The sequence below is a fragment of the Arthrobotrys flagrans genome (genome assembly GCF_004000055.1).
Source record: "Arthrobotrys flagrans strain CBS H-5679 chromosome Unknown unitig_15, whole genome shotgun sequence".
NCBI classification, from domain to species: Eukaryota; Fungi; Ascomycota; class Orbiliomycetes; order Orbiliales; family Orbiliaceae; genus Arthrobotrys; species Arthrobotrys flagrans.
In genome coordinates this window covers 3,156,925-3,178,644 of record NW_027137545.1, presented here as the reverse complement: position 1 = coordinate 3,178,644, position 21,720 = coordinate 3,156,925, and the positions used below count along the sequence as shown (strand labels likewise).

General features: G+C 48.9%; 7 protein-coding genes across 7 annotated transcripts; 5 read left to right on the top strand and 2 right to left on the bottom strand.

Annotated features, from left to right (window-relative positions):
• Nucleotides 1–3,582, top strand: DFL_000800 (uncharacterized protein; the record flags this gene model as incomplete). The annotated part of the gene is made up of 16 exons (XM_067637670.1): nucleotides 1–161; nucleotides 215–227; nucleotides 281–316; nucleotides 380–441; nucleotides 508–611; nucleotides 670–747; nucleotides 812–1,183; nucleotides 1,245–1,410; nucleotides 1,464–1,687; nucleotides 1,750–2,255; nucleotides 2,320–2,574; nucleotides 2,676–2,918; nucleotides 2,980–2,997; nucleotides 3,065–3,102; nucleotides 3,173–3,327; nucleotides 3,386–3,582. The coding sequence occupies 16 exons, from the start codon at nucleotides 1–3 to the stop codon at nucleotides 3,580–3,582; spliced, it is 2,628 nt and encodes an 875-aa protein (XP_067495352.1).
• Nucleotides 3,583–4,961: 1,379 nt separating this feature from the next.
• On the bottom strand, nucleotides 4,962–9,142 carry DFL_000799 (uncharacterized protein; the record flags this gene model as incomplete). Its single annotated transcript, XM_067637657.1, has 8 exons — nucleotides 4,962–5,148; nucleotides 5,203–5,308; nucleotides 5,379–5,687; nucleotides 5,757–6,523; nucleotides 6,589–6,725; nucleotides 6,792–6,916; nucleotides 6,976–8,926; nucleotides 9,059–9,142. 8 exons carry the CDS (start codon nucleotides 9,140–9,142, stop codon nucleotides 4,962–4,964), a joined length of 3,666 nt encoding a protein of 1,221 aa, XP_067495351.1.
• Nucleotides 9,143–9,382: 240 nt separating this feature from the next.
• Nucleotides 9,383–9,712, top strand: DFL_000798 (uncharacterized protein; the record flags this gene model as incomplete). Its single annotated transcript, XM_067637644.1, has 1 exon — nucleotides 9,383–9,712. One exon carries the CDS (start codon nucleotides 9,383–9,385, stop codon nucleotides 9,710–9,712), a length of 330 nt encoding a protein of 109 aa, XP_067495350.1.
• Nucleotides 9,713–11,096: 1,384 nt separating this feature from the next.
• On the top strand, nucleotides 11,097–11,639 carry DFL_000797 (uncharacterized protein; the record flags this gene model as incomplete). Its single annotated transcript, XM_067637632.1, has 2 exons — nucleotides 11,097–11,130; nucleotides 11,206–11,639. 2 exons carry the CDS (start codon nucleotides 11,097–11,099, stop codon nucleotides 11,637–11,639), a joined length of 468 nt encoding a protein of 155 aa, XP_067495349.1.
• A 706-nt stretch (nucleotides 11,640–12,345) lies between these two features.
• Nucleotides 12,346–13,244, bottom strand: DFL_000796 (uncharacterized protein; the record flags this gene model as incomplete). The annotated part of the gene is made up of 2 exons (XM_067637621.1): nucleotides 12,346–13,023; nucleotides 13,098–13,244. The coding sequence occupies 2 exons, from the start codon at nucleotides 13,242–13,244 to the stop codon at nucleotides 12,346–12,348; spliced, it is 825 nt and encodes a 274-aa protein (XP_067495348.1).
• Nucleotides 13,245–15,889: 2,645 nt separating this feature from the next.
• Nucleotides 15,890–17,847, top strand: DFL_000795 (uncharacterized protein; the record flags this gene model as incomplete). Its single annotated transcript, XM_067637610.1, has 2 exons — nucleotides 15,890–16,462; nucleotides 16,561–17,847. The coding sequence occupies 2 exons, from the start codon at nucleotides 15,890–15,892 to the stop codon at nucleotides 17,845–17,847; spliced, it is 1,860 nt and encodes a 619-aa protein (XP_067495347.1).
• Nucleotides 17,848–18,878: 1,031 nt separating this feature from the next.
• On the top strand, nucleotides 18,879–21,720 carry DFL_000794 (uncharacterized protein; the record flags this gene model as incomplete). Its single annotated transcript, XM_067637599.1, has 2 exons — nucleotides 18,879–20,165; nucleotides 20,236–21,720. The coding sequence occupies 2 exons, from the start codon at nucleotides 18,879–18,881 to the stop codon at nucleotides 21,718–21,720; spliced, it is 2,772 nt and encodes a 923-aa protein (XP_067495346.1).

Below are 21,720 nucleotides of genomic sequence, written 5' to 3'. Positions count from 1 at the left end.
ATGTCGGCCATTTTAACCCCGCCGTCACCGAGTATTACCGGCCAGGATATCTTGAGCCAGACTTTTGCGAAGCGTCCTAGACACAAGCGAACGGCTACTGGTTTTGGATCTCGGGAGATCAAATCAATTGAATCCAGCATTCCCGCTCCCCTCCGTGATAAGTATGTCATATCTCGAAAACACATAGAGGGGCTGTTGCTAATTTGACAAATAGGTGGAAGAAGTTTGTATGTGAAATAAGATTAATTAAGGCCAGGGATCGAGCTAATGTGTCAGACAGGCTGCCACTGAGTTCAGCAATAAGGAAGAATTCCAAGTAAGTCGGATTCCTGTTTGTGTCTCTAGAGAGGAAGAACTCTAACGAATATCCATCGAATAGAGAGAAGTCGTTCGCCATGTCGAAACCACCCTTGCTAGATCTCTATACAACTGTGACGAGCTGTAAGCTCCTCGACCCACGCCTACGCTATTGTATTGAGTTTGGGAGACTAAACGTGTGACCTCTAGTGCCGCATACTCGGGTGCTGCCCTTGCTATGAGGGACAAGCTTATCATTGACTGGAACAAGACCCAGCAAGCCCACACTTTGGCTGACCAGAAGCGAGTCTACTGTACAAGATCACCCAATCCGAATTATGTAAAATCTAGTTGGAACTAACAATTGGCTAGACCTCTCCCTCGAATTCTTGATGGGCCGAACTCTTGACAATGCTCTACTGAATCGAGACATTAAGGATTATGCCGTCGGTTAGTAACTACTCCACTTGAAATGTCGCATTTAAAGATAAAGATGCTTACTTTTAGAGGTTAGAGGGTGTCTCCGAACTTGGCTTCCGCATGGAGGATCTCATTGATCAAGAACACGATGCCGCCTTGGGAAATGGTGGTCTTGGTCGTCTCGCCGCTTGTTTCTTGGATAGTTTGGCTTCTCTTAGCTACCCAGCTTGGGGCTATGGTCTAAGATACCGATATGGTATCTTCAAACAAGAGATCATTGACGGTTACCAAGTCGAGGTTCCAGACTACTGGCTTGACTTCAACCCATGGGAGTTCCCAAGACATGATATCACTGTTGACATCATGTTCTACGGCTATGTACGTCGTTACACCGAAGACGACGGTAGCACGGTCAATATTTGGGAAGGTGGCGAAGTTGTTCAAGCTCTAGCTTATGATGTCCCAAGTAAGATATCAACACAGATTCCCATGTTGGGAGTCGTGCCCATACTCACAAAGTGTGACAGTTCCCGGATACGGAACCTCAACTACCAATAACTTGCGTCTCTGGTCCAGCAAGCCCTCGACTGGTGAATTCGACTTCCAGAAGTTCAACTCCGGAGACTATGAAAGCTCGGTTAGAGACCAACAGCGAGCTGAGACAATCTCGGCCGTCCTCTATCCTAACGACAAGTATGTTATATAATTCGCCCAGAAATTGTGAATACTACTAACGAAGTTTACAGTATCGATGTCGGAAAGGAATTGCGTTTGAAGCAGCAATACTTCTGGGTCGCAGCATCCCTCTATGATATCGTCAGACGTTTCAAGAAGTCCCACCGTGCATGGACCGAGTTCCCACATCAAGTTGCCATTCAACTGAACGACACTCACCCAACTTTGGCCATCGTTGAATTGATGCGCATTCTTGTCGACAAGGAGCACCTTGATTGGGATACCGCATGGAACAGTGAGCGAACAACATTCCCAATCATATCACATTGAGGCCAGAAACGACTAATAAGTACATAGTTGTCACCGAAACCTTCGGATACACAAACCACACCGTTCTCCCAGAAGCCTTGGAGAAATGGTCCGTCCCACTCTTCCAGAACCTCCTCCCACGTCACCTCCAAATCATCTACGACATCAATTTGTTCTTCCTCCAAAGTGTCGAAAGACGGTTCCCCAAGGACCGTGAACTCCTCAGCAGAGTCTCCATCATCGAAGAGAGCAACCCTCAAGTCATCAGAATGGCTTACCTCGCTATCATTGGTTCCAAGAAGGTTAACGGTGTGGCTGAGTTGCACTCTGACCTTATCAAGACCACTATTTTCAAGGACTTTGTCAAGATCTTCGGACTTGATAAGTTTACCAATGTTACCAACGGAGTTACTCCACGAAGATGGCTTCACCAAGCTAATCCACAATTGTCTGCTCTCATTAAAGAGAAGCTTGGTTCGTATAATTTCTTGAAGGACCTAAGCCTCCTCAGTGGATTGGAGAAGTTTGCGGATGACAAGGATTTCCAGAAAGAGGTAAGTGTTAATTGACACCCACGAATTTGTATCCAGGAACCAGCTAATGATGGCACCTATTCAGTGGATGGATATCAAATTCCGCAACAAGCAGCGCTTGGCCAAGTACATCAAGGATACCACTGGTATCTCGGTCAACCCAAGCGCCTTGTTCGATATCCAAGTCAAGCGTATCCACGAATACAAGAGACAGCAGATGAACATCTTTGGTGTCATCAGCAGATATCTGTCCTTGAAGGCCATGACTAAAGAAGAGAGGGCCAAACAAGTGCAGCGTGTTTCCATCTTTGGTGGAAAGGCTGCCCCCGGTTATTGGATGGTAAGAAAGTCCTATCATCCATACTCAATGTTACAAATTTCGTTTTGGTGGGACATCACTTGTCTTGGAACCGGACTAACTCATATACTGCCTATTTATAGGCCAAAACCATCATCCGTCTCATCACCGCTGTCTCCGAAGTTGTCAATAACGATGTCGAGATCGGCGACTTGCTCAAGGTTGTCTTTATTGAAGACTACAATGTTAGCAAAGCCGAGTTCTTGTGCCCTGCTTCCGATTTGAGCGAGCATATTTCTACTGCTGGAACTGAAGCTTCCGGTACCAGCAATATGAAGTTTGTGCTCAATGGTGGGCTTATTATTGGTACTTGCGACGGTGCAAACGTAAGGACCATTACCTAGATAAGTTAGTTTGGAGCATCAGCTAACAATTTTCTATCCGTAGATTGAAATCACACGAGAGGTATGACGATTGTTCTGAATATTTAAAGAGGTATTACAAGATAACGAGGTACTAATATATGTAATAGATCGGTGAGGAACGTATCTTCCTCTTCGGCAATCTTGCGTAAGTAACAGGTATCATGCATATTTCACGGGTACGAACTAGTTTTTGTTAACTCAGTATAATCATATAGCGAGGATGTCGAAGACCTCCGCCACGCCCACCGCTACGGCAAGACCCCAATGGACCCCGCCCTCAAGGAAGTCTGTGAAGAAATCCAAAAGGGTACATTCGGTGAACCCGGTGTCTTTGCCGGTTTGATCCACGCCTTGACCGAAGGTGGTGACTGTAAGAAACCCTCATCCTATTCTTGAAAGAATTATCTTAACTTACACGCTTTATCTAGACTACCTCGTCTCCGACGACTTCGCATCCTACCTCTCAACCCACAAACTCGTTGACGAGGCATTCAAGGACACCGCCGCCTGGGCACATAATACCATCGTTGCGGTATCTAGAATGGGATTCTTTACGTCCGATAGGGCGATTAATGAGTATGCGGATGAAATTTGGAATATCGATCCCGTCAAGGTTGATAATTAGGTTGGTTGATAATTTCAAATTGTTTTGTAACGGGCGGGGTGGGTTTTAACTTTGGAATGGGCGGCTTTGGACTTATTTTTTTTGAATTGGACACTCTTTCCTTTTGTTCTCTCTTTTAAACGGAAAAATAATAATAATGAGTTTTTGTTTAAAAAAACCGGTGGCCCTCTCTCCCTCTTATCTTTGAAGCCTACTAAGCAAATCTATTTATATCCTGAAAGGTTAATAACTAGTAAAAAATCGTGACGCGTACTTCTTGGTATTTGGATGATGATAATTAAGTAAAGTAAAAAGTAAAAAAGCTCAAGGGCTAATTTGTGAATTCGAAAAAAAAAAAAGAGAGAAAAGGAAAGAAAGAAGATACATCAGAAGGGGATTTGAACAGCAGAGAGAAGGGAAAAAAACTCTCTTGGAGTTTTCATGCTAGCTAAAACGTACGGACAGAGGAAACGAAAAAAAAAGGGGGGCTGGACGTTGACAAGCTTAGGTGAACAGGGAATGCAATGTTTGAGAGGAGCTATTATGAAGTGAAGTGAAGATGATTTTGTCGAATCGTTAACACGCAAAAGGAGGATAGACGAGGCGTACGGGCATTAGCAAAGAAATCGAGAAGAGAAAATAGAAAATAAAAAAAATTTCGGTTGCATTATACTCTCTTGGTATCTTCGACGCTCAAGGTGGGGGTTTCGGTCACCGTACAAAGAAATGTAACAATGCAGACGCAAGAGAGGGAGAGGGAGAAGATTTGTTAGGAACGGGAATGGTTGGCGAGGGAGAGGGCATTCGTATTTCGTTTCTTTGCTGTAGCATAAAAAAAAAATAAAAAAAATTAAGGGCTACCAAGAAAAAAGTTGAGATCACTGATTTTCAGGGAATTCATCCGGACAGTGCCAATACAAATGTTGATCCAAAAGGACAGGTGCAAAAGTCAAAAATTACATGATAACAAAAAAGAAAAAGAAACAAAAAAGAGTTAACGCCCGTGTCGTCGTAAGTTAAAAGGAAACAGAGAAGAGGTGTGGGGAATAAACCTGGACATGAGCTAAACGTAGGACAACAAGCGGTAGCGGGTGAAGTAGAGGTTGTAAAGGGAAGAAGTATTAACAAGAAGAGATATGTGAGAGGGTAGAATGGTTGTTAGTAGTCCAAGCAGTCGAGAGTAGAGTTGTTGTAGTCGCATCCAAGGGCGACCAGGTGTAATCGATCGCATGTGAAATTGTGAAATCATAGGGCTGCGATATTTTGTCATGTCAGGGCCTGGAAAGATTCAAATTTTGTCAAGAGTCGAAAGTCGGAAAAAGTAATGATGATGATAGCACAAAACCAAGTGTAGGACGTCAAATCAAAATCCCCAATATCGTGGATTAGGAAGGTCTAGATTATGAGACGAGGTTGACACCTGCGAAGATCGGCTTCGCGTTCTCAATTATAAATTGGATAGCCTCATTCTTGGCGTGTGTGTCACGCAGCTCGAGTTCTCCGGTCTGGTCGCGCATCAGCGAAGGTGCGAAGACCACAGCGAGATTTCGTGCGTTCATCAAGTTTTCTTGTTGGAATCCAGCCACCCTATAAAATCATTAGCATATTTGTCTTAACCCGCACCTAAGATAAATGACGTACTTAGTAAGATGGTTAATGATGAAGAAAAGGATGTCTCGATTAAGCGACGGCAACTCGTTGATAAGATCTTTGACAGCTTCCTTGCGCTGCTCAACATCGGCGATTTCTAAATGTCACAAATTAGCCCATTCGTCCCAGCGGAACCAAAATAAGACCACAATTGTAGGAATACTTACTAACTGATTCCACCATACGGTCGTAGATAGTATATGTAATCAATGGGGTTGGTAATTTACGGAAGTATTGTTTCAAGACGCTGGTAACGGCTGTAATATCCACATCTGGATTCTCTAAATCCATTTCCTCACCACGCTCAAATGACTCTTGGATCATACGAACTTGTGAAGCACCACCACCCTTTCGGTAAATACCTTCATAGTCGAGACCTCGGTTCTCAACTTCAGCGAGACACTTGGTGATGATCTGCGGGATCCGTCTGCCTTCATAGGCAACACGGGCTTCCAACTCTGAACCCAACAATGGCACTATGCGGAAACTTTCGTTAGGATCATGTATAATTTCATGCATGCAAAGGTTACTGTTGGGCGACATACCTGCAATCTCTTTTTCGTGGCTCGATTGGTTGCCACCCTTGAGTTTCTTGAGAAGGCCACCGCGCTGTGTTCCATACTGTTGGTTGTAATCTGCCCCGTTCACCTTAAGCCCGGGGGAGTCAACCGTATGAACAGGTGGTCCATAAGCAGTGCTGCTGAATGGTTGGGATTGCAGAGTCATTGGGGCATCGTGATGGTCGTTCTGGTCGGATGCGAAAACCCTGTTGAAAGTCTTTCCAATTCCCTTGCCGACAGCCGCGCCGCCTTTCTTCCAATTGAACTTTTTAGCAGGGGCACCAGGTTTCCTGATGTTGACAACATGTGGAGCTGCGACAACTGCGGCGCCCTCCTCGTGGAGCGTTGTGCTTTCACTAATAATACTAGTAGTAATTGTAGCAGTCGATCCGGTCTGTGAAAGGGCAGTTTGGTTGTCCGAACCTGCGCCATAGACGCCAGTTCCGTTAGGCAGAGCAACCGGGGCAGATACATTCGGGAAAGCAGCTTTATTCTTCATGAAGTTGCCTTGAATACGTCTGGTTAGCTCGTTGTTCAAATCGGCTAGCTGTGCGTTCTTGAGGTTGAGCTGTTCGGTTTCCTGGATAGCTTGATCGCGAAGACGGATAGCGGTGGCTGTCTCTTCCATCGCATCATTCTTCTTGCCTATTAAGCCTTCCAGTTCCTCCTTGTGGGATTCTTTCAGAGCGTTTATGCGGCCAGCGATTTCTTGCAGTGTAGTTGCAACAAATTCATCAAAGTTGATGGATTTTCTATATATATCACAAAATCGTTAGATATGGGGTTCCTTGTTAGTATCGGGTGCCTTGAAACTTACACGTCAACATCAGCCAATCTCTCTCTCAACACTGAAAGCTCAATCATAGCCATTTCTTTGTCAGCCTCCAAGGAAGCAACGGTCGTTCGCTTCTCTTTGATGTCGTTCTCGAGGCTCTCCTTAATCTCGACGGATGTCTGAACCGATAAATTAGTCCAAAACATTCATTTTTGAATTCTTTTTATTAAAAATTGGTTACTCACGTTCAACTTGGACTCAAGCTCCACAAGTTGTTGGGTCGACCGTCGTAGAGCGTTCTTCAAAACCAAATTCTCTTCCTTGGCATTCGAGTCAATAAGAACATCAGGGAGATCTGGAGAAAGCATGCCTATACTTTTTGTTAGCTTAATCAAACAATAAAGGGGTGGATGTATGTGTTAAACGTACTGCTCCGCCCGGCCATATCACTGCGGCTCCGTCCATGCCCAACAGACCTAGAGGTCCTTCGCATAGCCGGTGACCCCAAATCGCTTGCGGGGCTGAAAATCTTGCCTATTTCTTCCTCAAAGTTGAGTTCGTTCTTGAGTAGTGGAAGAACTGGCGATGATCCATTGAGCAAATCAAACGAACCCGAGCCGCCAGCTCCGTGGCTTGTGGCTGGACGAGCCGGCATGGGGCGAACTGGTGCAATCGACGACGAAGACGAAGGTTGCGCTTTCTTGTGGCCACCTGGAGATGTCTGGTTAATACTAGTAACAGACGAGGCGTAGTTGCTGAGCCCACTGTTGGTTGCCTCGATCTCGGTTTCCGAGTTGGTCTTTCGAGATACTGAGGACTGGTGGGATGGAACGAACTCATGGTGAGAGGTTGAAGTCTTGATCGTCGAAGGCGCGGGAACAGGAGCGCCCAGAGAGTCCTTTCGAGTTTCTGGAGCAAACGAGATTGGAATTTCGATTTCCCCAGTTGGAGACTCTTCTTCCCCGTCACTCGGCAGCTTAGGGGTAGCTCTCTTAGTTCTCGGGACTTCTTGCAGTTTGAAGCTTTCCGAAGGATTTGTGGGTTTACGAGCGTGAGATGGAACAATATTGTCGGTCTTTGGAGCTGGCCTGGTCGGAGCTGGTGGAATAGAGGAAGAAACCACATCGGTTGTAAAGTTCTGCGGGGATAGCATGATCTGGTCCAAAATAACTCCCTCCTTACGGGTCTCATTCGGTCGTTCCGTATCTGCAGCCTTCGAGTCCTCCCTTTCCCTGGTTTGTCGGCTCTGGTCGCGCTGTTTCTGTCGCTCACGCTCCAAGTTCTCCAACCGTCCTCGTTCCTTCTCGATTTCAAGCTCACGCTGTCGTTCAGCTTCAGCTTCCCGCTTCCTAGCTTCTGCCTTCTCAAGCTCCCATCTCTCCCGTTCTTTGCGTTGCTGTTCTTCACGTAATCTGTTCGCTTCATTGTCGGCAGCTCGTTTTGCACTTTTTTCTTGGGTAGAATCATCAGGAGAGGATTGAGAGTGTTGAGGAGGTGGAATCTCCACTGATTGCGTGGGCGGAATCGTGCGTGGTGCGTAAGTGTCGTTTCTAGTAACACTTGACGGGATCGGCGGGGGTGGACCCTCATCTAGCAGAAGCGGGAAGTATGATGCGCGATGATCGCTGTTTGAAAGAAGCTCCGAATTGTCTTCCGAGACGAGGGAGTACATGGACTGGCGCGATTTAGCCTTGTTGGGATTACTATTAGAATTACTAGAGGTTGTAGATTTCGAAAACTGGAATTCATTCTGATGGGGTGGAGGTGAATGGACGGGGTAAGGTGAATGTCGTGGAGTGGTTGCCATGGGCGAATGAGCAGAGTTCGGTGAAGCATCGCCACGGGTCCGGCTCGTGGTTCCTGAAGATCCAGCTCGAGAAGCCTCGGGCCTAGGAGGCCGTGGCGGTGGCCCTAACCTCTGCTGCGGCGGCGGAGGTTTATGCGTCGGAGAGTCTGAATCTGTGTCAACCGGTGGAGGCATTGGCAGGGCCTTATCCAGAGCCAATGACTGGTTACTGCTGACTTTTGGTTGGGTCCTAGTTTTTTTCCGCCGCCTGGCCATCAGACTTTCGTGACAGCTCATGCAAAAGATGCCTTGAGAAGTTCTTGCATATCGCAAATTTTCTATCTTGCGCTTGCAATTCCTACATCTAAAGCACCCGGCGCAAAAAGCCTGGTCACCGGTGAGGATGGCCAGATCCTCGATCTTATTCCCGCAGGCATTGCAGCTGTATGTACAATTGTTGCAGATGAGCGAACCGTCGCCGAGCAAGAGGAGGTTGGCATCGGAGTCCAGTAGTGTGCCACAGGTATTGCAGCGAAAGCAGTCGATGTGCCATCTATTCCCCGCGAGTTCGAAGGCTTTTCCCTCTTCGAGGACCTGTAAATCATAAAAAATTGTTCGTCAGCACGGAGCTCTCAAGCATCCCCAACCCGAGTGCTTTAACGACTCGGTGGCATATAAAAAAACAGCCAGGGTAGCTCAAAATCGATCTATTGAATAGATACACACCTCGCCACAACCTTTGCATGGGAATGCAGAATCATCAATGACATCGAGAGGCGAACCAGGTGGGTATCCCGGTGACTCCATCATCTTGGAGGTGTCGGCTGTAGTTCCAAACTAGAAAGGATTCCGGCCGGACTTCGAATGCCAGTCGCAGGCTGGCCGAAGGATGCTATCCGAAAACCAAGAGGCGTGTGGAAGGAGGTCGAGAAAGAGAGGGGGTGGTGTACTCGTCGATGGTAGCTGATAATTGATGGAACGGTCGTGAAACCCAGAGATATGGTCCAGGAGTGGGTATTAGAGGTGTTGCGACGGGGTACTCGGCCTGGAATGCCAATTACCGATAGGGAGAGCAGTTCCGGCGAAGCTGAAAGAGACGGGGGAAAGAACCAGCTGAGAGCTCCAGATTTGGACTGCTATGGCTCCTTAAACGGTGGATTGGAAGGGGAACGAGCAACACCAGCATGGAAAGCCAGTTGTGAGCGGTGCGACGGCCGAAAGTGGCAAGTTGGATGGCACCGGATGGAACGAGCGGATCAGGTTAGATTGATGACGACGGAAGACGACGACGACACGGGTTTAGTGGGTAGGACGGTGTCTACGATGGTCAAGTCGAGACGGATGGTGACGAGAGAGGAGGAGAGGATGGTTGGTTGGTAGCGTGAGGAAAGATGGAGGAAGGTGGTGGTTGGCTGAAAAGAAGGGGTTCGTTAGCGGTGAGCAGGGCAGCCAGGCAGGGCAGGGAGGAGTGAGAGCGTGAGAATGCAGTCCTGTGCTTTGTACTGACAGGATGAAACCAACCACACGCAGAGCACGCACCCTGCTATTCCTCTTCTTGATCTTGGATCTTGGATCTTGAGATGGTATATAATGATGCACCCGGAACTCGAAGATAATCTCAGGAGTACGGTGTATCTACCTATGCTTCTCAAGCAGTTACTTCTATACTTGATCCAGTATATAGGTAGTATATATATAGAATCGAATGGCCGAATCGAAACCACGCTTGACAGGGCCAGGAACCGAGACCAATACCGCCAACACTGCACTACCACTACCACTCCAGAGGTGTGTGTATGTAAGTACCTCAGTATGTACCTCAAGAGCTACCTATCGAGGTAACCAGAGGTGTATCTGTGGATTCGCAGTTGGTACTTCGCGGCAAGTGGAGGCAAGAGCTTCTTTCTCTCAATCTTTCCTTCCTCTCTGTTCGGAGGGCGTGTGGGGTTCCCTGCTAACCCCAATCGATCGAGCGAGAAAAAAAAAAAGTCAGACAGCGGGTGGCTCGGTACTTCAGGATAATGTAGCCGAATGATATGACCAGGACATGGGCCAGGGGAGCTACCAGAGCAGCCGTCCAGGAGAGCAAGCAAGCAGCAAGTAACTTGGGTAAGTCAGTATAACAGAATATCGGCAGAAGGGACAGCTGCAGAAGATGTAGAAAGAAATAATATAATATAAAAGAGAGATGATATAGGTAGAGAGTGAGGATGAGAGTGAGAGCGAGAGGAAGAGAACTCAAAGCTTCCTTGTGTAGCTGTGTATCCGACTCCGAGTCTGTCTGTGTCTGTAGATGGAATATAGACAGTCTTTGCTTTTTCGGCGTTAGACTTCTGTCCAAACTTCAAATCACAGCTTTATAGCTCCAACTACATACCTCTCGTATCCGCCGGACACACGAACATCAAGTAGTACTGGTCCAGGGGCTTATTTTCCTCTATAGCGCCCTCGGGAGGCCAACCAATGCACCCAGAATATTTGATGCACGACGAGAAGTAGAAGACGAGAGGCTGGTACTTGTGGTCCCTGTCCCTGGCTTCACGAGATTGATTTGAATCGCTAAACTATATTGCCACAACATACCGACATGCATGCTGCAGGTGCTGGTGCCTGTGATATATCATTCGTCTCCTGGATTACCTACCGTCGAATATTTCAATTGTGACTTCTACCCGCATGAGAAATCCGGAGCTAGAGCCATTCTCTCCAGCTTCCTCTCGCGCGGATACAAATAAAATACATTTTCACATACATCTATACATACATGAGCATGGGCATGGGCATGGACATGGGTATGGGTATGTATTACTATGAGGTAGCAATGAAAGAGATGTCGAGATAATTCTAACGAACGTTTGGACCCCTTGCTTCAGACGAAAAGCTAGGTCGTCAACGAACCCTTGAGACCTCAAATCCAATTAAATACCAGCCAGGCCCAGCCGTTCTGGTCGTCACAGCACATATCACAGGATTTGGATATTTTAGGAAGCTCAGAGACCCAAGATCAAAGTGCGGCACTTTCTGCGACCTTGCCTGGGCTATAGCTATATCATATCACGTCTACGATATACACTCATGGCGCCGCTCGCATACAGACGAATCATTATCACGAGGTTCTCCCCCGGCCCCTTCGAAGGTACCATTGTATTTAGAAGAAGAAAGAAAATGGCAATCTATCTGGCGTATCGACCGTCTCATCTTTTTCAGGGACCTCAATCACGCTAAGAGTCGCCGAGACTCAAACCCCTTCCCCAGTTTTCCTTCTTCCCGCGTCCCTGAAAATCTCAAGAACAAAAAGGCTGGCTGAGAAAGGAAAAAAACCTTTACCCGGCTACGGTGATTACGCGATTCTTGCCTGCGTCTTGTTTCTGTTCTTTGACAGCTTCGATTTTGAGTTCATGAATTTTTTTAAGTTAAAGTGTGGATTTGATCCATCCAACGCGCATTCTTGGTATTTCGCCGTAGACAGACGGCGCCACAGGCTTAACCTTGACCACGCGGGTTAAACGTTTGTGAATATTTCGTAGACGATGAATCGGACTCAAATGACCTTTCTCACCCCTGATTTAAACTTGTTCGGTGCTTTCCTTTAAAAAAGGAATTTACAAGAATACGTATAGAGAAAATCCCAGGTATGGAAGTCTCCCTGCATCGTGCTGCCAGCCTAAATTGCACATGTCCATGCAATATATGTGTTATGTGTACAGCATCGCTCGCATTGCAGCATTCTAATATCACATTTAATATTTTTCGGTTCTGCCGTTCCACATCAGTCGCACATATACTATAACACCTTGCACCGCCTCCAGTGCAACCCGTGGCGTTTAAATCCACTGCATCATCCGGCAGGGTAAAATGCGGAGTCCGATGAGATGTAATATAATATATGACGGATATGCATCCATATGCCGTCACCACCGCCACCATTTCATGTATAACCCATATAGGCAAATCTCGCAATACGATATAGTTATGCTCCGCAGAACAGCACCCATCCCGTATACTCCACCAAATTAAGAATTCTCTTCCCGTTTATCATCTTCCTCCTCTCCGCTCCTCACACTCCCCACCAACTTCACCTCCTTGTACCCCTTCACAACCTCATCTTTATACCCCTCCAACAAAACTTTCATATCCCCCACCGTCATCCCCGCCAACTCCTCAAACCCCCAAGCTTCACAAACCCTACTCATCCACTCCATCCTCTTCACCCCCTCCTCCTTCCCCGGTGCAATCCCCCTCAACATCTTCCTCAACTCCCCAACCTTCACAATAGCCTCAGCCGTCTCCTTCGGCAACGAATCCGCCACTTTTCTACGTATGATAGCGGCGAGTTTAGGTCCGTTACCGCCAGTTGATACCATGATTTGTAACGGACCGTCTCGATGGACGCTTCCGAAGTAGAAGTCGCATTCCGGGGGGACGTCGGCTACGTTTACTGGTAACTTTAGGGTTTTACAAAGCGTATAGATCTCGGTTGAGGCGACTGGATCGTCGATTGCGGTCAGGACGAGGGAGATGGATGAGATGGTGGTGAGGTCGGTGGGTTCGAAGTGGCGAGGTATGTAGGTTATTTGGGAGGCGTGGGTTCTGAGACGATAGGCGGTTTCGGGGTGGAGGCCCGTGGGAGGGCAGATGAGGGTTATTAATGCATCGGCGTTAAGGAGGTGGACGAGGCGGGTGGCTGCTACCTATTATTTATGTCAATATGATTAGAACGGTTGTATGAAGTGGGTTGGTGAGGTTTATGTTTACGGGCACATACATTTCCGCCGCCGACGAGGAGAACTCGTTTGTTACGGACCTGCCAGGCGAGGATTAGAGAACCGCCCGGTTGGATTGGTGGGTATGTTGAGGGGTCTTCGTCTGGGAAGGTGGGGATGAGGGAGAGTGGATCTGCGGCAGATGTCATGGTGGGATGTGGAGGATGGCGCTGGTGATGTCCGTTAGAGATTCGGAGCTCAAGCTGTTTATAGGATTGCGAAAGCGGAAGCTAGCAACACGCCCGCGGCGGCATGTCGAATGGTAGGGTAGATTTCTACGGAACTTTTGAGGTGTACATATATCTTGAACAGATTTTGATTAAATAACATATAACTTGATGGTACTTTCTTACAAATCTAAAATCCCATGGAAATATCGAAACGAGAGATCGCGATTTAAATCTCCGTCGCCCTTCGGAAATATATCCTAATAGCTTAAGAGCTGGGGTTGCAAAATACAACATTGCAACACGAGGTAAACCAAGAAGGAGACTCGAGGCTAGCCGGCACCGCCAGCATGAATACGGTATACAATATACGTATACGGCTAACTATTTTGTGGAATGGACCGCCACCTGGACAGAAGGTAGGATGGAATTTCTCAGGCTAATCCCACATAGTCCTCCCCAGACCTAATGCATTTTGAGAATTATAATTCGCCGATATGGGGGCCGGACTAAATTATTGGAAATAGGATAGTATCTGTTATGAAATATATTGATAGAAGGTTGCGATTAGGGTGAGATTGTGGGCGAGATAACTAAAGTCGATGACGGAGACGAGGGAGCATAACGATAGGGAATCATGGTATAAGGGCTAGGAGCTACCCATTCGTTGGATTTAAATGTAGCAGAGCCTTTATTTGGGTCTACACCTCCACATTTCGATTGGTGTTATACAACATGGCCCGAGGAACCAACTCGATTAATTTCGACAGTAGTCTAGCCAGCAAGGCGAGTGTGGGTTGCTTGGCAGTAGTGTACGAAACCAGCAGATCGTCATTTCAGGGAGCCGAGGAGGCAATGTAAGGAGTAAAATACTCGCCGACATTCTGGGTCACAAGTGGTACTTGTCATTGGGATTTATATTTCGAAATAAGCAACATCTCGAGAAAACGGATTTCTCTAGAGGCTATAGAGGCCACATGCGCATGCACGGGCATTTTGGAGGGTCGGTCCTAACGTGAAATATGCAGGTGCATGTTCATTCGCCACTTCGATGTAGAGGTGAGGTTTTGGGTGCGGTATCCGACCCGAGAGGATGGCTCCAGCTTATGTCATCTAATGGATCAAAATCGTGATAACGTTAACCACATTCCAAAGGCGTTTGGACCCACGGTTGTACGCAGTATGTTGGATGACCTTTTGAAGATCAGATCGAATCAGCAATTCGAGGTCACATGACCACATGTCGACAGAAATACGCTTTTGTACTCCTGCACGGTTGAGTTGGTCTACTTTGTGGAGTCTTTCCGCTTCGAAACTGCTCAAAATACACATCAGGCAAGATGCTACAGCAATGAAGGTCTCCTTGGCGAGTACGCGAGTGTTTTCTAACGTTTTGTGCAAATTTGCGCATCGATTGTTGTTTCGATTGGGGTATTTCGGCGCAATAAAGTCGTCATTCGTGCGTTATCATCCTGACCTCTTGGCTGGCGAGGTGGTTGCAGCACGCCAGCACGTGAGTAGGCGGTGTGCTGAGTTTCTTCTTGATGCATGGTTCGTTTCCTTGGCGGTCGTATGTAGGGACGGGCAAGCACATGCGGTTGCTTGCTGTCTACCTTGACGGAGAGAGCTCTGGCTGCAATGAACCCTCCTCTCGAAGAAATCGAGAAATTCTAAAGTTTCGTAACTGTAAAACCGCGATTGAGTTTTGCAACCTAATCCAATTGACGATACCTATCGGTTTCCGATTAAGTCCCTCAAGCCGCCAACTGGCTTGGAGCTAAAACCTGGGCCGTCCGCCCTTGTCGGAAAATGGTGCCGTCGACGAGCTCGCGAATCGAAGTTCTGACTGCCAGTCAGAGAATAAAGCTAGCACTGGCGTCACAGGGGAGGCGACCACCGTTGCTTTCTGCCAGCGTGATTCGTAGCTCGTAGGTGCAGTCTCCAGCCGTTAATTAACCATATGTCTCTGGCTGGCTGGAAAACGTGTCGGACCGCGTCCTCGGGCTTAAACAAAAAACGGAATCGTATCGTAATATCATCCGGGCATTTTATAAACTTTGTAACGGCCGATTGCTTTGAAGTTCATATGCATTTTGAAGTCCTTCTCCACTGGTCTCCCGTCTCTGCCAGCAATATCATCCACACCGACAGGGTCTGCTCAGGACACGAGGACGAGGAGTACTCCCTGGTCCCACCCAGCGAGCGAGCGAGACTTTTTTTTTTCGCACACACGGCCGGCGGGTGGAAACCGCTAGACGAAAAATAACACGGCTTGCTTGACTCAATTTTTTCTTCAGTCCTGTCCCAGGAATTAATTAATTAGTACGGTCGAGCGAGAATATTCGAACTTCCCCTTCAAATCGATATACATTATATTGTTGGTACTTAACTTACGGGCTAGAGGCTTGATTGATAATCTCTGGTTTATTTGTTTATATCTGTTTCAGTCGACTCGATCGAGTTCACAAGAAAACACTACTGGTATCCGCCTGCGGTGTGTTTCGAACGTTCCGCTTTCCTTTCGAGCATTCAAAACCCTCCGAACGACCACCTTTTGTCTGCCCGGACGGAGCAAAAGCAACACCAGAAACTGATAGTGTCGATAGTACTGCCCGAGTAAGAAAACCATGGAGGCGAAGTCCGCCCCGGCAGCTGCGGATAAACACGAGGAACCCACCGTCGTGGAGGCATCTTCAACTCCCATCGAGCTGTTGGCGGAGGCAACTCAACTCGCTCGCGAGGCATTGGCCCATCACGCCAAAACCCAGGCTCTTCACGCGTCAAACCCCAACGACCCTGTACAGGACTCCTCCAGCCCGGTGCCGCCCGCCCGGGAAAATGAGGTTGTCGGAATTTCCAAAGACGTCGGTGGATTTGACGCTGAGAAGCGGTCGTCGAGTGGTACTGAGACTGGTATCGGTGCTGGTCTGAAGGCGGTGGCCCCGCCATTGGCCATACCCGTCGGCAAGCATGATGATAATAATAACCAAAGGGACACCACCACCCCCCCGAACGAGAGGAAGACACCGTCTGATGAAATGGTCATCTCACCGGTCGTAGCTGCTACGCCGCCGCATCCCAACATTGGGAACAAGCGAACTGCTTCTGGTGCTATCAAGGCACCCAGCACGTCGCTCCCTGCCACGCCGTACCAACCTGCTACTTCATCTCCTCGAAACGGCCGAGAGCGGATAGGCGAGGTATTATCCCATTTCGCAGGCCATACTGTACCTCGGATGTTACCGTTTTGATAACATTCAGCCCGGTGTACATGCTAATCAGGTGTTAATTCGCATAGCTATCGACCCAGCTGCGCTCAAGGTTGTCATATGCGATGATCAAGATGCAGAACGGTCTTCAAGGGCAGAGCTTCGATCAGGTGGAGAATTATATCGTCGAGAAGCGGCAGAATAGACTCTCACAGTCTCCCTCCATAACCGCTTCGAACACGCCGTTGATCCCACCGGCTACGATCGGCTCTGCTCAGACCGGTGCTACAAGCCAACCTCTGAAACGTCAAACCTCAGTTGACAGTTATTCCGGTGGATTGGGGATATCGTTGATGCCTTCCCCGGTCCCGGCGAGCCCTCGTGCCCCTCACAGCCGTGTAGGTCGCCATTCTCGGACCACTAGCGATCCGTCTGCCATGTTTCTGGCTCCTGCTGCGAACATAAGTTCACACCAAGACCCCAATTACTGGGTGAAGCCACCTCCTTCCCCACTACCCTCAAACATACGAGGAAGTGGACAGAATTCAAACCAAGCATTGGACTCCTTCGCTGCGAGGTTCCAAATGTCTCCGGGTCGCCATTTGGCACCAGCAGCTCCGATTCGTCACCATGCTCGGTCGCCTAGCGGGTCTCACACCTTACCGGTTCGCCGAGGGAGGCACCCACCGCCATCGTTGCCAAAGACGTTCAGTAATATGAGCTCCGTGTCAAATATATCCTCCGCTCCAACGGATATCCTTAGCCTTGCCGAGGAACCGTTGTCTTCTCAGCCGAATGCTTCGGCAGCTGTTCGTCCCTGTACCCCTGTCAGGACGAATACTCTGACGATGGAGCAAGACGCTGTAGAGTCTCTGATGTTCCTGTCTTCGCCAGGTCATTCCCAGCATAGGGGATCAAGGCCGGCGTCTAGATCCGCGGTTTCAACGCATCAACCACAATTCCAAAGCCAGCTGATACAGCAGGTCTGGAATGGAGGCCCTACCGACCGGGAAGGTGATTCTTTCATGGAAACGGCAGCCAGCACAACTGTTGACGATGAAGAGGTTCGGCTGGTGGAAGAGGATGACGAGCTGGATAAGGAGCTGGATAGACAGCGGAAAAACCAAGAGTATGGTGAGCCGGATACGGATCATGAGCTTAGGAGGGAGGTCAATGGCATAAACCCGTCGAGCAGGACGCCGCAGCAGGGGAGGGCCAACGACCATACCGCACGGGTCAAGAGGGTCAAGACGATGGAGGAGATGCTTAGTGCGGCAGAGAGGGCGGATGCGGCGGCGCATTGGCAGTATACCTCTGGTACTACTGATAAGCCAGCGGCAGCACCGGTTGCACCCAGCCCCATGCTGAGTGGTTGAATGCATTGGAGTATCTGATTCTCATTCTGGTAAGCCAGCAAGATGCGAGTAGTTAGAAATACCCCTCCCGCTTTCGATTTTGTAAGTATGCTCCTTTTTTTTCGTTATATTTTTATTTGGGTTCCTTTTTCCCCCTCTTTATTCTATACCCAGGTTATGAATTCCTTTGGTTGCGTCTGTTATTGATACCGATATGGTTGATTTGAGTGCTATTTGGAATATCCTGGAGTATAATTCAGCTGCTTTGACAAGGTCTTCTTTTTTTTTTTGTGTATTTGAGCCAGAGCGGTGCAGCCATTTGACTGCTGCTTCAGAGGGGGCGATTCGATTGAATGAGGAATATAATATAACCTATGATGTATACTTGAGCACGCAAATGACAATACACCGTAACACTATATAATACTTAATCTCAATCTAAGCTTCATATCATATACTTGTTTACTTAGGACGTACTTATATATGGCTGTTGACTGGTGTAGACAGGCATCCATGGTGATTCAATATATTGCGTTGAGGAGTGGGGCGGACATTCAAAAATCTCTCCGCTGTTCTGCACTTTACTGCCACAACCTTCCTTCATTTACCTCACTCATCACCACCACCATCACCATCATCATCACCAACTTACCCTCGCTACCCTTCAATCGAGGGTAGCCCTTACCTCATCTTATACTTGGGCGCCATCAACTGAAATCCAGGTAGAAGAAAATCCCCTTAAATGTTCACTTGTTTCTCGCACGCTTGTAATTGCACGCATCGATTGTTGCTCTGCGTTTTGTAGTACTGACCATCTTCACTACCCGATTTGGGGCTATCAGCCCCATAATTTTTGCTTCTAACCAAACAAACCCCTTCCCTGCGCGAGTGCAAGTGCAAGTGCAGGCTCAGGAGTTTCCCTCGACACAATTCGGCTAGCTGCATTTAACAAGCTGTCATTAGCCATCGCTCTCATCATTGACTACTAACATCGTCATCGCGCATCGTGTATCCTCAAATTCGCTGGATTTCTTTCTGCTTTCTCAACAGCAATGGCTGCTATGACAGGCATGCCACCATCCCAGTCTGCTAACATCCAACTATCAAAGGATGAAGAAAGAGCATCCCTTGAGAAACTAGTGCTGTTACGCGACACTGTTCGTTCCGGACAACATCCAAACGTCAGACCCAAGAATATAGCAGCTGCGGGCGTTGACGGTTCTAATTCAAACAACCCGAAGAGCAGCCAACCGGCTGCATTGAACGGGAAACAGAACGGAGCCGTCTCATCCGTCTTTCCTACTCCGAACAATACGATCGATACCGCGGCTCGACCGATCCCTGTTTTCACCGGCTCCTCAAAAAGCGAACCGAACGGCGGACGAGCTGTGATCACCGTATCTGGGAAAGATGCCGCCCCTCATCAAAACGGGAATGACCAGAGAGACCTCGGACGTCAACAGCAGGGGCAGAGACTACCACAGCAACAGCAGCAGCAGCAGCAGCAACAGCTGCCGCCGAACCAACCTCAATGGGATCCCAATCAACAGTGGATGATGCCTCCTGGGCAGAACCGAATGCAGGGCAACCCGGAGGATATGAATGCATTCGCGCAACATCTCTCCATGTTGGGTGTTCCGCCATCACAGAATCCGTTTGAATTGCCACCCGGATTCCCGTTGCTACCTGTTCCGCACTTGCTGCCAGGTCAAGCTTTGCCGGGGCAGCCACTGCCTCAGTCAATCCCTTCAACTAATCAAACCCAGCCGCAGCCTGAGCCCATGGTCGTAGACAAACCGCTAGTAGTAGATACTCGAAATCCTGAAAAGAAAGAACGTGAGGCTGTTGGAAACAATAAACAGCAACAGGCTCACCAAAACGGAAACAATCAGGCATCTCAGGCAAAGCCTGTCTCCTCTGCTGCTACTGACCTACAAGCAGGCTTGAAAAAGGCACAGGAATACGCCGCTACACTCCCACCAAAACCCGTACCCGGAGCAAAGCAGAACGCAGGCAAACAACCGCAACAGGACAAGAATCGCAACAATAGCGGCCCAGCTTTGTCTCCAATAGCACCGACATTCCCTGCCAACACTGACAGACGTGACGATGAGAAGCCAGGGTTTCAAGGGCGGCCCCAGCGAGACCATCGGCAGTACGGTGACAAGCGCGGAGCAGAGCCCTTGCGCAAGACTGCAATGAACAATAACCATAACACAACCAAAGAAGAACGACGAGAACGTGAGAGAGATCGCCAGCTTGAACGAGAGCGGGAGAGAGAGCGAGAACGAGGTGGCGATCGATGGCAGGGTCGTGATAACCGAGGCCTCGATTTCAAGGTCTTCCCATTTCCCCACACAATATACTAATACGGAACGGTGGGTAAAGCTGATCCTTGTGAATATTTAGAAACGGAGGTCTAGTTCACCACCGTATGACGAACCACCCACGAACAAGGGGCCGGGCTTTGCTGCACCACCACCTGCTCGTCCCACCGAGGCTACGGGACCCAACCGTACCTATGACTATAAGCCCGCAGATCTCGACGAAGGGGACGAAGCTGCCACAGATCCAAAGAAACGAGCTAACCCTAAGGACGCCCCAAAGCAACAGCAAACCACGGACAAGAAATCATCTCCACAACCTGCCAAACGAGAAGCTCCACCTCTTTCACCTGCTGTTACAATTCCTCGAGGATCGCCAACTCTTGAGCCATTGTCCCCTGGGAAGGGAGCACGTTACGGTGTTCCGCCACAAGACAGATATGCTAAACAGCAACCAGGCTATTTCCGCTACCGTGAACCTTATCCTCCCCCACCTCATATGATGGGGTATCCCCGTGGCCCGTATGAAGCAGAATATGGATATCCACCACCTCGCGATCCTCGTCCGGCGTCTCCTCGAAGGGTATATCTGCCGGAGGGACGTGGATACGCTCAGGAATATGTCTATCAGGCTGCATACCATGATCCGTATTACCCGTACCCTGCTCGCCGTCCTGGGTCTCCACCACCACCGCCGCCGCCAAGGGCCTCACGACCACAATACAGGTATGAGGATGAAGAGCTCCAGAGGGCCCCTAGAGGCCGCTCGCCCTCGCCCAGAGCTGCCGGCAGAATGCCTACCGTGCGTCCTAGACGCTCTAGTAGATCGCTCTCGCCACCTAGAGAACGCCCTACTCCGAGGGCGAGTGCTGCACCTGCAGAACCAGTCGAAGAGTCGCGAGCAGATAGAGCTCTTGTTCGAGCCGCGGACGCGCCTCATTATGCTGACTATGCACCATACCCCCGTCCTATGGTCCAATATGATGCCTACGGTGACCCTTACAGCAGACCAGTGATCATTCGAGAACGTGTCCCGGTTTACGTAACCAGGGTTGTCTACGTCGACCCAAATGATCCCGAGGGAAGACCATACAGGCCCAGGTCTCCCGGATACTCTGCTCCACATGCACCTCCACCAGCCCACCCACATGGGCCACCGGCACCATCTCATCCTCCCCCACCAATGCGCAGGTACGTTGATGACCCTGACGTCATGATGAGTGACCGAGTGTATAGAGAACGAGACTACGACTACGGCCCCTATGATCGCGGATATGGCAGGGAGTACGCAAGAGAGTACGCGCCCCCCCCTCCAATGGCATCATCCGGGCACCATCATCACCCACCAGCCCCTCTTCCACAGCCAATGAGGGATGGGTATGCTAGGGAATATGCGATGGCCCCGCCCGCGGTGAGGGAAGAAGAAAGAGAACGAGTTTATAGAGAACGGGAGTACGGTGCGGGGAACCCGCTAATGAGTGCACCGAGAGATGTAGAGGATGGACGATTGCCATATGGAAGGGAGCGAGGAATGGCGCCCCCGGCGCCAGGTGGGGTTAGGTATGCCTAA